Raw genomic sequence first — 12,740 nt, forward strand, 5'->3', positions numbered from 1 at the left:
TCCCAGCGCCAGCTCTAGGGAAGCCAAAGAAAAAAGAAAAAAAAGAAGAAGAGCTGCCGCCAGCGTGCCGCCAAAGACGGAGCGGGGAGAGCCAGGCTGCCGCCGGCGTGCCACAAAAGAATCAAAGGTCCAGGAGCACTGCTGCTGCGCTGGCGGCGCTCCTTCGGTGGCGCTCCTCCTGTGCGCACCCCACTTTGGAGACCACTGATGTAAAGGATCATTTATTTGCTTACCTTTTTACCAGAGGGTACTCATTTACTGTTACATTGTTTTTAATCTTTGGGAACACATGTCCAGAGAAAGATTGGTGCATCTTATAATTCTATGAAAAACATCTGCTACTACAACTAAAGACCCTAACTTGTAGCATAACACTTATGACATGTGAGAAGCTATTCATGCCAGTGCAACATGTAGTGATCACAGAAGCAGTTTCACTTTGAGTTAATCCAGATGCTCAACAGACTAGAAGTTAGTAGACATTCTAGCTTTTATACCTAGCCTCTTACAATATCTTATCAGAACTTTGAATCATGTGTGTGCTCTTTATGACAGCCCCTCCCTTCTAGTCTAAGGCTAAACCACAGCATTTAATATAGAAAAGCTTAACAAATAGTCGACATGCACATGCTTCAGAAGCCTCAGTATTTGGGGATACTATATATTACAGTTTCAAAGTAGCAGAAAACATCTGAACTATTTACTGCACAATGCCCTGTGTCTCTGAAAGGAGCCTTTAAAATGTCATTTTTCTTTCTGTGTACTGGCATGTAATGCTTCGGTGTCCAACACCTTAGAAGCTGACCAGTTTCTAGAGATTACTGTGGAGTTACTTAGGGTATGTCTATTCTGCAATAAAATATCCATTGCAACAAAAAGACTGACTGGGGTTCATGGGCTAGTACGAGATAAAGGCAGAAAACTCTTACCTTAACTGGAAAGCTGCATTTTCCAGTGCGAACCCCTTCTTCATCTGTTTGCCATTGGTGAGGCCTACTAGCCTCTGGGACATAAACATCTTTCTTTCGCCTAAAACTCTGTCGTAATTTGTTCATTTCTCAGTTTTCACGTCCTAGAGAAGAAAAATATATATTTCAGTAGGCATCAAAATTAAGTTTTTCCACAGTTTAGGCCCACCAATATCACTATATGTTATTATGCGAAGAATTTGTGCTTCTACAGAAATAGATGGAAGTCTCTCGAAGGAAAGTGGCTTAGTAAACAAGGAGCCAGCTAGAGATGGGATCTGAAGGCTCTGCTTGTATAAGAGCATTATGCTCAACTAGCCAACAGCAACATCAGATGGAGTAAAGTAATGGTAATCTAGAAGGAACAACCTTGACAGCCCCCTTCCATCCTGAAATTTCTAGACACCTCCAAAATGAAGTCTCCCTTTTGAGCAGGAGGTTTTAGAACGCAAACCAAACCAAACGAGGCAAGCCAGGCACATGCCTCTTTAGATCAAGGGATGGCCCCCAGGAAGCATGGGGATTGTGTGTCCAAATATGTGAGCTGAGGGGCTTTGAAAGCTCATTTCAAAAGCATTTTGAAAAGAGCACCACATTAAACTTATATGGAGAAAGTTTCACAGTGAACATTTTTGCTTTCCAAGTAAAACTATTAGATACTGAGCTACATGGAAAATGATTCACTTTTGTCTGTGTTTACAATTCCTGACATCTAAACGGCTTAAAATCCTCAAAACCCACAGCTGTCACATAACTGAACACAGGAAGGGATTAAAAATTAAAGAAACTTGCTGCCAACCTCACTCCTAGTTAACCTAGTTTTCAGAAGAAATGTCAACCCCTTTCCATCTCTAAAGCACTCTGGCCATTCCAAATGACAAAAGGTCTGAGTTGTCATTAACTGCCCCCCCCCGCCCCAAGCTTTGTGCAACTGTCACTTTTTGTTATAAATTAATATGGTAATTGAGCAAAGCAGTTCTCTATTGTTTTATATGGGTGTGGTGATATTAATAAACCCAGACAAAGGAAACAAAATTTTGGATTGCCAGTCGGTTTGTTTCCCTAGCATTCTTTATTTTCCTATAGCCTATTTTAAAAAGTGACACTGTCAAAGTCATCATTTAAAGCTATCTTTACTTTTTTATCTTTATGATTCTAGCAATAAGACATCAAGCAGTATGCTTGTTCCTGGAATAGGGAATGCCTCACACTTCAATTTCATTGGAAGATTTAAAAAGCACTACAGATAAATTCCCAAGCCAGACTTCCTTCCTCATACCACCAAATAGTCTTCCTCTGCAACAATGACACTGTTTCCTAGGTTGGCCCTAGAAGATGAATCCTCAGAAACAAGAAAGAGCACTCATGGGGAATGAAAATGGGGGAGGGAGGGAGGGAAAAGAAAGAACACAAGCATGGAACTAAAATTTCCATAGCTGGTTAATGCTAGCATTGCCAACTCTCAGAAATTTATCACAAGTCACATAAAATTTTGCTCCCTGCAGCAGGTGCTCGCAAAATGATGCGGAGACTTCCGGCCCTCATGCAATTTGGGAGCAGAAGCCTGCACTCACCTTTTCCCTAAGAGCAACTCCCATTCCCTTCTCCCCAGCCCCTGCAAATACCTACTGCTTCCATGATCCCTTCCTTCCTCCCCACTTGCCACAGCCAATCCTGACGACTCCTCACCACTCCCCAGGCCTACTTTTGACTCCCCAACATTGCTCCACACACTCCCTGTTCCCAGCTCCTGCTTCTTATCACTGCCTTCCCACTGATGCAGTCCAGGCACTGGCAGCTCCCTGCAATCTGGTCCCTCACATACCTTCCCTCCCCCTGCCCTAATGTCTCACCACTTACATGTTGGGCTGGTACTTACTATCCAAATCAAAGCCTCCACACGCTGGGCTTTTCAGCCAATACCTGCTGTCCTGAGCCTTCCCTGCAGCCACTGGCCCTCCCCACTCCCAAAGTACTTCTGTCCCCTAATCCCATTGACTCCGTCACTGCTCCAGCCATACCCCCAGCCTGGGAAACTTCTTGGGGGGCGGGGTAGTTAATGGTCTTGATCCCCCTGCAGGCTTCTGGGGTTACTAACCAGCTTGTGCCTCCATCTCTGCCTTGGGGCCACCAAGGAAGCACAGTGTGTTCCCCCCGCCCCGAATCCAAGAGGGCACCATTGGAGAGGGGATCCCTCCCGTCCTGCAAGCTGGCACAGCTGGCTTCCACTTTTAACCAGTTGAGTACAACAAAGCTTCGCCTCCAGGAGGGTGAGGAATTATTCCCTGGGGAGGGGGGTAGCCCAAATATGGGCAGGGATGCCACCTGTCACTGAGAAAAAGCTCCCGTTGGTAACAATCTTCAAGCCCCCTTCCACCTGCACATAGGGGTCAACTGTGGGATGTGGCAATTTGGGGAATTTAAGTGTTTCTTATGAATTCCGGTTTATCTTATGAAATTGCTGTATCATGGAATGACTGCGTAAATGGAGTCATCCCTGTGCTGTTAGGCACAACCTTGACAGCTCCATTCAAGTGGGAGCACCAAGGAAGGGCTGAAAGACTAGGGAAACCAGCCAGGTGTGCCGGAACTGGGGTGGGGACTGAGGGCCATGGCCCCATCATTTTTTACTCACCTTAAGGACAAATGACCGGGAGTGGGGGCAGAGAGTAGCGAGTAGGCCTCAGGGGAAGAGGCAGCATGAGGGCGGGACCATGGTTTGGGCATCTGTCCCCCGCCCAAACATCTCTGTGGAGCTTCCGGCACTCCTGAAACCAGCCCCACAAAATTGGTCTGTAGTGTGGGGGTTTGGACCAGGGGAATTTTCTCAGGAAGCGGAACAAAAAGGTCTTAAAAGCAACAGAGCCTGAGGATACATCTACACTGCAAACAAACACCCCACAGAAACGAGTCTCAGAGCCCAGGTCAACTGATTTGGACTTGTGGGGCTTACGCGAAGAGGCTAAAAATAGTAATGTAGACGTTCCACTTGGCTGGAACCCAGTGGCTGAGACCCACCCCCACACTGCTGTATATATAGCTATTTTTAGAGCATGAGCCCTGCTGCTCCATGTCTGTCAACTAGGTGGAGATACACACTAGGTGTAGACATACCCACAGAGATAAAAGGAAGCTTAAGCTGGAGACGGGAACAGGCATCCTATTTATCTATGGGACCAGTTGAGGAAGAATTAAACTAGCTGCACTAAAGAGACACTCACCATGATTCAGAGGGGAAGCCATGTAGAGAAAGGATGATCCTGGACTCCTCAGATGACTCTGACCTAAGCCCAAAGAATGCTTGAGTGCGGAAGAAACTAAGGCAGAAAAATCTATAGGTGTTGTGTCTAGGTATGTATAGATCTTGTTCTAGCTGAAGTAAAGAGTGACTGGGTTTTGGACTCCTTACATAGTCTACGTTTGCTTTCACTGTCATATGTCCCTAAAGAGGTGAACTATAAATCCAGAACACGCAAGGTTGGAACTCTAGGAAAGGGTGTGCCTAAGGCCTGCACTAGTTCTGGAGGTCTAAGGCAGCTGGGACATGAGGTCCCATTTCTATACAGAGGTAACAGAACCTGTGCCCAGGAAATGTGCTAATCAGGTCAAGGAAAGAGTGCTGCTCCCTATTCAGGCCAAGGGAAACATAAAAGAGTACATGGGTCCAGTGTGGTGGGACCCAAATACAGCAATCTGGTGACTATCCAGCTAGTGAAGCTTTACCAGGGCTGTGTAATGGGGATGGGAGGTAATCCCTTCCTCCTCTCAGTGGGGAGGTGTGTGAGTGTAAAAAAAGGTAAAATCCTCCATCTGCCATATGTCTTGTGGGGGTAAGGGAGTTCCCCTCCCTACTCTCATTCTACCCCACTATCTTGGGGGGTAAGTCTAATTCCTCTATCCACCACTGTCTTAGGGGATAGCACATTGTTATGGGGACAACATAAGAATGGCCCTACTAGGTCAGGACAAAGGTTCATCTAGCCCAGTATCCTGTCTTCCGACAGTGGTCAATACCAGGTGCCCCAGAGGGAATGAACAGAACAGTTAATCATCAATTGATTCATCCTTGGTCACACGTTCCCAGTTTCTGGCAAACAGAGGCTAGGGACACCATCCCTGTCCATCCTGGCTAATAACCATTGATGGACCTACCCTCCATGAACTTATCTACTTCTTTTTTTAACCCAGTTATAGTCTTGTCCTTCACAGCATCCTCTGGCAAGGAGTTCCACAGGTTGATTGTGCATTGTGTGAAGAAATAGTTACCTTTTTTTTTTTTAAACTGCTCCCTATTAATTTCATTTGGTGACCCCTACTTCTTGTGTTGTGAGGAGTAAACACTTCCTTACTAAATTTCTCCACACCAGTCATGATTTTATAGACCTCTATCATATCCCCCCTTAGTCATCCCTTTTCCAAGCTAAAAAGTCCCAGTCTTATTAATCTCTGCCCATATGGCAGCCATTCCATCCCCCTAATCATTTTTGTTGCCCTTCTCTGAACCTTTTCCAATTCCAATATATCTTTTTTGAGATGGGGCGACCACATCTGCACGCAGTATTCAAGATGTGGGCGTACCATGGATTTATATAGAGGCAATATGATATTTTTTCATCTTATCTATCCCTTTCATAATGATTCCCAACATTCTGTTTGCTTTTTTGACTGCCACTGCACATTGAGTGGATGTTTTCAGAGAACTATCCACAATGACTCCAAGATCTCTTTCTTGAGTGGTAACAGCCAATTGAGACCCCGTCATTTTATATGTATAGTTGGGATTATGTTTTCCAATGGAGGTACTTCAATATACCATCTTTGCAATTCATGATTCCTCACCCAGCAGCTACTTGAAACAACATTGTCCTCATTGCTCTTTCCTATCCCAAAAGTCTCCTTAATTTTAATAAATATGCAAGAGTTAGTAGAATTGTGCTTATCAAACACACTGGGAGTAAGCAAGGAGAGTTCAAAAATCAGATCAAAAGTGATTTAATCATTAAAGAGTTTCATGATGAGGGGTTGACTTGATTTTTGAATTTGTGTTTGGCAAAACTGTAAAGCAGTTTGGTAGTAAATACAATTTTAACAGCAGAGGAAAAGTGTGAACTAGTATGTGATTTAACTAGAGCAACACCAAACATGGATTTGATTAGCTAAAAATAAAACAGGATGTGGAAATGAGTGCACCCTCAGCACCTGCGTGCAAAGAGATCACATTTCTTATCACAAACTCTGCTGATGCTATTGACAAAGTTAATCACTCCAAACAAGTAACTCCTCCACATTCATGAAGTCCTAACTAAGTAAGTTCAAAGTTCTTTAAATAATAAAAGAATTCTGAGTGTGCAAAGCAAACTGCAGAACAGTTCTAAAGAGGATAGTAGAGTAACATTAAGTTAGAATTTTGCTTTACACATGAAAAACACCTTTAAGATAAAAAACATGCAGATTAAGAATTCCAGCCTCAAGAGCCTTAGGGAATATGAATTTCTATAGGAGTTTGGCCAGCCCAGGTCATCTGACTATTTTGTCGAGGGATTATTTTGTACTAAGAGGCAGAGTTAACCAGTAACCACAGGAGGAGGACTGGTTGAGTTTTCCATCTCAACTGTTGCTAGAAGATTAGTTCAAAACAATTTTTTGTGAAAGTGTCTTTCTGTAGAAATTTTAATTTTCTGTCAGAAAACCAAATACGCCAAACCCCAAAATATTTTGGCCAAACAATTATTTTGTTTGCCACACTGCCTCATAGAAGTTGTACTTCGGTTACCTCATCTCCCCCATTCTCCTCTATGGATCAGGCTCCCTACCTGGATTTCTCCCATCAGCTATGGGACTTCATGATGCACTTCCTCCACCAAGATGGGAGACTGGTGCATCATTCCAACCAGATTTATTTCAGCCAGAAAACTCAGCCTACAGAGGAGAAAGGGAACATGAGGCCCCTGAACTACATCTCCCATGAGGAACTAGGGTAGCATTTTCACCAAAAATATTAATGTTTTGTGCAAAAAAACAAGTCCATTTCCCAGTGAGCTCTATGATCATGTGCTTTCACAACTTAGTTTTCAGGAATTGAAATAGACCCTTTACAGCAGGGGCGGGCAAACTTTTTGGCCTGAGGGTCGCATCAGGTTTCTGAAATTGTATGGAGGGCCGATTAGGGGAGGCTGTGCCCCCCCAAACAGCCAGGCATGGCCCGGCCCCTGCCCCCTATCCGACTCCCCTGCTTCTCACCCCCGGGGACCCCTGCCCCATCTACCCCCTCCCTTCTCCCTGACCTCCCCCTGCCCTTAACTACCCCCCACCACCCCACTCAATCCCCCCCCCGACTGCCCCCCCTCCAGGACCCATGCCCCATCAACCCCCCCGCTCCCTGTCCCGACCACCCCCCGCTGCCCCATCCAACCCCTCCTCTCCTTCCTGACTGCCCCCGAGACCTCTGCCCCCATTCAACCCCGTTCCCTGCCCTCTGCCTGCCCCGACCCCTATCCACGCCCCTGACCACCTCCCGAACTCCCCTGCCCTCTATCCAACCCCCACCCTCCCTGCCCCCTTACCGCGCTGCCTGGAGCACTGGTGGCTGGCAGCGTGGCTGCACCAGGACAGGCAGCCGCGCTGTGCCATGCAGCACAGAGCACCGGGTCAGGGCGGGCTCTGTCCAACTAGTCAGAGCAACCATTTGCCCCAACAAAGAAAAACAATGAAAAACTGAAAGAAGCTGAACTGTTATCAGAATCACCCGACAGCCCAAAGCAGTTTGTCCTACAAACAGCCACCTGATTGGCAATGCACATGTGATCCCCTGTCCCATCCGATTTAAAATTATTATAGCTAATGTTAAAAGATTATATAGTACACAGGTTAAGAAAAGTGTGTCTGTACATCTAGGTAAAGTGCTTAGATTTACTAAGATGTTAAATAAGCAACTCACACTGGATGCATATCTGAGATTCAGAAAACAAAGACAGATGCTGTCACTGACAAAATGCTCAAATTCCTATGACAATGTTCTCTAAATGATAATAGTTTAAAAACCCTAACAAAAAAATGCCCCCACTCCAGTCATTTGCAGATTCTTGGCATTTTCATATAGTTGTAACATGTATCCAAGAATATTATTGTAAACCCTCCTATTCTAGTCCAGACTGGTGATTTATTCTTTCTGTACCAAATAGATGGATACAGTCATAGAATGGCTTCTACTCCTTCTCAGGGGCTATCATGGCTAAAAATTATCAGTTACTGATTTCTGTACTCAGCATGGTTTAGTGTTTTACATTTTCAGAGTTTCATCCACAAATGAAATCAGCCAATTTCCACCTGCTAGAAGAAGGAAGTATCCAGTTTGTCTGGGCCAGTATAGGGGACTATGGAGAAATTAAATTTTATATTGTTTAGAGTTCTATTTAAGAGCCAAGATGGAAAACTTCCAAGTTTAATGCACAAAAATGTACTACAATTTGTTACAAAAACTTGAAAGCTTTGAGGGAAGCAGAACCACTTGACTTAGGACTTATGTACTTTATAAAAATCAGTCTTAACAGAGGAACAATTACTAGTTCAGTGTGTAGATGACACTGCCCACTGCAGAAGTGGCGAGAAAGGAGGGCATAGAAATGAAAGGTTTCAGAGTAGCAGCCGTGTTAGTCTGTATCCGCAAAAAGAAAAGGAGGACTTGTGGCACCTTAGAGACTAACAAATGTATTTGAGCATAAGCTTTCGTGAGCTACAGCTCACTTCAGTGGAAAATACAGTGGGGAGATTTATATACAGAGAATATGAAACAATGGGTGTTACCATACACACTATAACGAGAGCGATCAGGTAAGGTGAGCTATTACCAGCAGGAGAGGGGAAAAAAACAACCTTTTGTAGTGATAATCTAGGTGGGCCATTTCCAGCAGTTGACAAGAACGTGTGAGGAACAGTGGGGGATGTAGGGGAGGAATAAACATGAGGAAATAGTTTTACTTTGTGTAATGACCCATCCACTCCCAGTCTTTATTCAAGCCTAAATTAATTGTATCCAGTTTGCAAATTAATTCCAGTTCAGCAGTCTCTCATTGGAGTCTTTTTGAAGTTTTTTTGTTGAAAAATTGCCACTTTTAGGTCTGTAATCGAGTGACCAAAGAGACTGAAGTGTTCTCCGACTGGTTTTTGAATGTTATAATTCTTGACGTCTGATTTGTGTCCATTTATTCTTTTACGTAGAGACTGTCCAGTTTGGCCAATATACATGGCAGAGGGGTATTGCTGGTATATGATGGCATATATCACATTGGTAGATGTGCAGGTGAACGAGCCTCTGATAGTGTCGCTGATGTGATTAGGCCCTATGATGGTGTCCCCTGAATAGATATGTGGAGACAGTTGGCAATGGGCTTTGTTGCAAGGATAGGTTGCTGGGTTAGTGGTTCTGTTGTGTGGTGTGTGTGGTTGCTGGTGAATATTTGCTTCAGGTTTGGGGGCTGTCTGTAAGCAAGGACTGGCTTGTCTCCCAAGATCTGAGAGAGTGATGGGTCATCCTTCAGGATAGGTTGTAGATCCTTGATGATGCGTTGGAGAGGTTTTAGTTGGGGGCTGAAGGCGATGGCTAGTGGCGTTCTGTTATTTTCTTTGTTGGGCCTGTCCTGTAGTAGGCGACTTCTGGGTACTCTTCTGGCTCTGTCAATCTGTTTCTTCACTTCCGCAGGTGGGTACTGTAGTTGTAAGAATGCTTGACAGAGATCTTGTAGGTGTTTGTCTCTGTCTGAGGGGTTGGAGCAAATGCGGTTGTATCGTAGAGCTTGGCTGTAGACAATGGATCTTGTGGCGTGGTCTGGATGAAAAAAACTTCAGAAACAGACTCCAACGAGAGACTGCTGAATTGGAATTAATTTGCAAACTGGATACAATTAAGTTAGGCTTGAATAAAGACTGGGAATGGATGGGTCATTACACAAAGTAAAACTATTTCCCCATGTTTATTCACACACACACACACCCTGCAGTTCCTCAGATGTTCTTGTCAACTGCTGGAAATGGCTCACCTTGATCATCACTACAAAAGGTCTCCCCCCCACTGGTAATAGCTCGCCTTACCTGATCACTCTCATTATAGTGTGGTATGGTAATACCCATTGTTTCATGTTCCCTGTGTATATAAATCTCCCCACTGTATTTTCCACTGAAAGCATCCGATAAAGTGAGCTGTAGCTCATGAAAGCTTATGCTCAAATAAATTGGTTAGTCTAAGGTGCCACAAGTCCTCTTTTTTTTTTTTCATAGAAATGACGTTATTCTTAAAAATCAAGGTGATTACCCCATAAAATAAATACAGACCAGTTCCCCACTAAATCCCAAGTTTCTACAAACTAACCAGAGGTTAAGTTCAAAAGTTATCCAAGATGATGAGCCAATTTAAAAATTTCATTTTATTTTGTGCACTTGGCATATAGTCAGTTTCACTGTTATGTATTGTCAGTTAGCCCGTAAATTTCCCCTTTCCATAGGTCTTTCACACAGCAACAGACAAGAGGAAAAATCTGCAAAGGCAACTATAAAAATGAAAAAGTTGGCAGAGCGACTCTGGCAGGTCTGGCGTGGGCACCTGAAACTACTTTTAAACTTTAGTAGAGTTTAAATTAGCAGCCTTACAAGTTTCCTCATTCAGAGAGCAGCTAGTTAAATTCTCATTCTGAAGGACTACACAGCCAACCACAAATCTGACGAAAATTTAATCTCATGAATTCTAACGTGAACCAGGGATAGTCAAGCCACATACAAATAACACTTTTTCCACTTGGACTGTAAAGGGATATGATCCATTTTAGACCAAGTCTTTGATCATGGGTAAGGTTTGTGAAACTGTTCAGGGTGCTTGGTACCACCTGTTGCCCCACTCATGGATTAAACAAATACTGAATGTTTTCCAGATCCCTTTGATCAAAATACAAACAGGTCATATAAGGGTACAAAGTAGCAATGAAATCTTTAGCCAATAGAAAAGTAATTAGGAAGGTCATGTGAGAGGAAGCTCCCTGTGCAATCCTCCTGTTTTGCAAGGGAAACCAGCCTTTTCAAGTATAAGTCCGTTGAAGAAAATAGGTCAGATTCACTCATCTGTCCGACTCCTAAGTAAATAAATTTCAACTAATGGAAAAAACAAGGTTTAAAAAACAGTTTTTGTTGAAAGGATTCTTCTGGAACTGCATTACTAGTCTAGCCTCCACATTACATTGCAAGTCCGTGCACATTTTACGATAGGTCTTTCTTTAAAGCAAGTCAAGAAAAAAAAACTCTGCAGTTCTGGTTACACCAATTTTAAGCGACGCCCATGCCCAGTAAATAAATAATGCACTGCCACCTATCAATGGATTTTTTTGATAGCTAAATTAACATATACCATCTCTAGCATAGAGTGACAGGTACGCTGCCCAGAAATTAAAATCTAAATAAGAGTTTGAGCAACAATCACTCTCTATTATTCTGTCTATAATATGCTTTGTACCGGAGACACTCAATGTTAGGTGTAAGATAGTTAAAAGTTTGGAAATAAGTACTTTTTGCTGCTTTCTTTCAAAGTCATCTGACATTTCTGAGCCAAGAGGAGATACAAACTGTTGCAATCTCACTGAGAATCCAGCAAGGGTGGTTCTACTTGTGTAACTGATTTAGAAGGGAAAAAACACTTGACACATTCTTCTACATTGTTAGGAAGATTTGCATCCCAACATAAGCCTTGTGGTCCTTGTTTTTGCCTGTAATAAGGTGTGGCCAATATCTGATATCTCAGGTTTCATGGAAATATTAGACTCCACAAAGCTTTCAGGATTTTAGTATGCAATCAATATTGCAGAATAAGTAAACATATGAAAAAATATGCATGTATTTCTGGTTTTCCAGATTTCACATTTTAATCTACAAAGAGTTTATAAGGTAAAGCAACAACCAAAGTGTGCTACATAGTCTCTTACAGAACCTAAAGTTTATTGTTGGTGCTTTAATATTACTAGAGCAGGGGTGGGCAAACTTTTTGGCCTGAGGGCTACATCGGGGTTCCAAAACTGTATGGAGGGCCGGGTAGGGAAGGCTATGCCTCCCCAAACAGCCTGGCCCCTGCCCCCTCCCACTTCCCGCCCCCTGACTGCCCTGCTCAGAACTCCCCACCCATTCAACCCCCCTGCTCCTCATCCCCTAACTGACCCCTCCCAGGATCCCCTACCCCTACCCAACCCCCCTTGCTCCCTGTCCCAACTGCCCCCCTGAACCTCCGCCCCATCCAACCCCAGCTGATCCCTGTGCCCTGACTGCCCCCCCAGGGCCCTCTGCCACTTATCCAACCCCTCCGCTCCCCATCCCCTTACCATGCCACTCAGAGCAGCATGTCTGGCAGCCACGCCGCTCTGGAGCCAGCCACGCCACCACACTGTCTGGCAGGAGCTCGCAGCCCTGCCGCCCAGAGCGCTGGTGGCACAGCGAGCTGAGACTGCTGGGGAGGGGCCATGGGCTAGCCTCCCCGGCCAGGCAGGACGGGCCTGCGGGCCGTAGTTTGCCCACCTCTGTACTAAAGTATTAATTTAAAAGACTCCGTTCATGACAGTATTTCTATGTTCATCACAAACAGGAGATTTTTTTTCTAACAGAAGCCACTTCCTTGTGTCAAAATACTAAAGGCACAACAATAAAAAGTTTGATCAGTATATAAAATATATATTAAAAAAACAGTCAATTTAATAATTTCAGAACTGTTTGCTTTTCAATACAATTCCAGAATCTCCACAGTTT

At 44.0% G+C, this 12,740-nt stretch overlaps 1 protein-coding gene across 7 annotated transcripts in view; it reads right to left on the reverse strand.

Annotated features, from left to right (window-relative positions):
- NUMB (NUMB endocytic adaptor protein) overlaps positions 1–12,740 on the reverse strand; it is a 162,210-nt gene that overhangs the window by 54,825 nt on the left and 94,645 nt on the right. For 5 of the 7 annotated variants that reach the window (XM_074955603.1, XM_074955602.1, XM_074955606.1 and 2 more), the window contains one exon: positions 930–1,072. In XM_074955603.1, coding sequence (XP_074811704.1) covers positions 930–1,055 — 126 coding nt within the window. In that variant the 5' untranslated portion in view covers positions 1,056–1,072. Of the gene's footprint in view, positions 1–929; positions 1,073–6,781; positions 6,799–12,740 lie in introns of those variants that run through there. The other 2 variants (XM_074955605.1, XM_074955604.1) reach the window with 2 other exon arrangements.

The sequence above is a fragment of the Natator depressus genome, chromosome 6 (assembly GCF_965152275.1).
Source record: "Natator depressus isolate rNatDep1 chromosome 6, rNatDep2.hap1, whole genome shotgun sequence".
Lineage (NCBI taxonomy): Eukaryota > Metazoa > Chordata > Testudines > Cheloniidae > Natator > Natator depressus.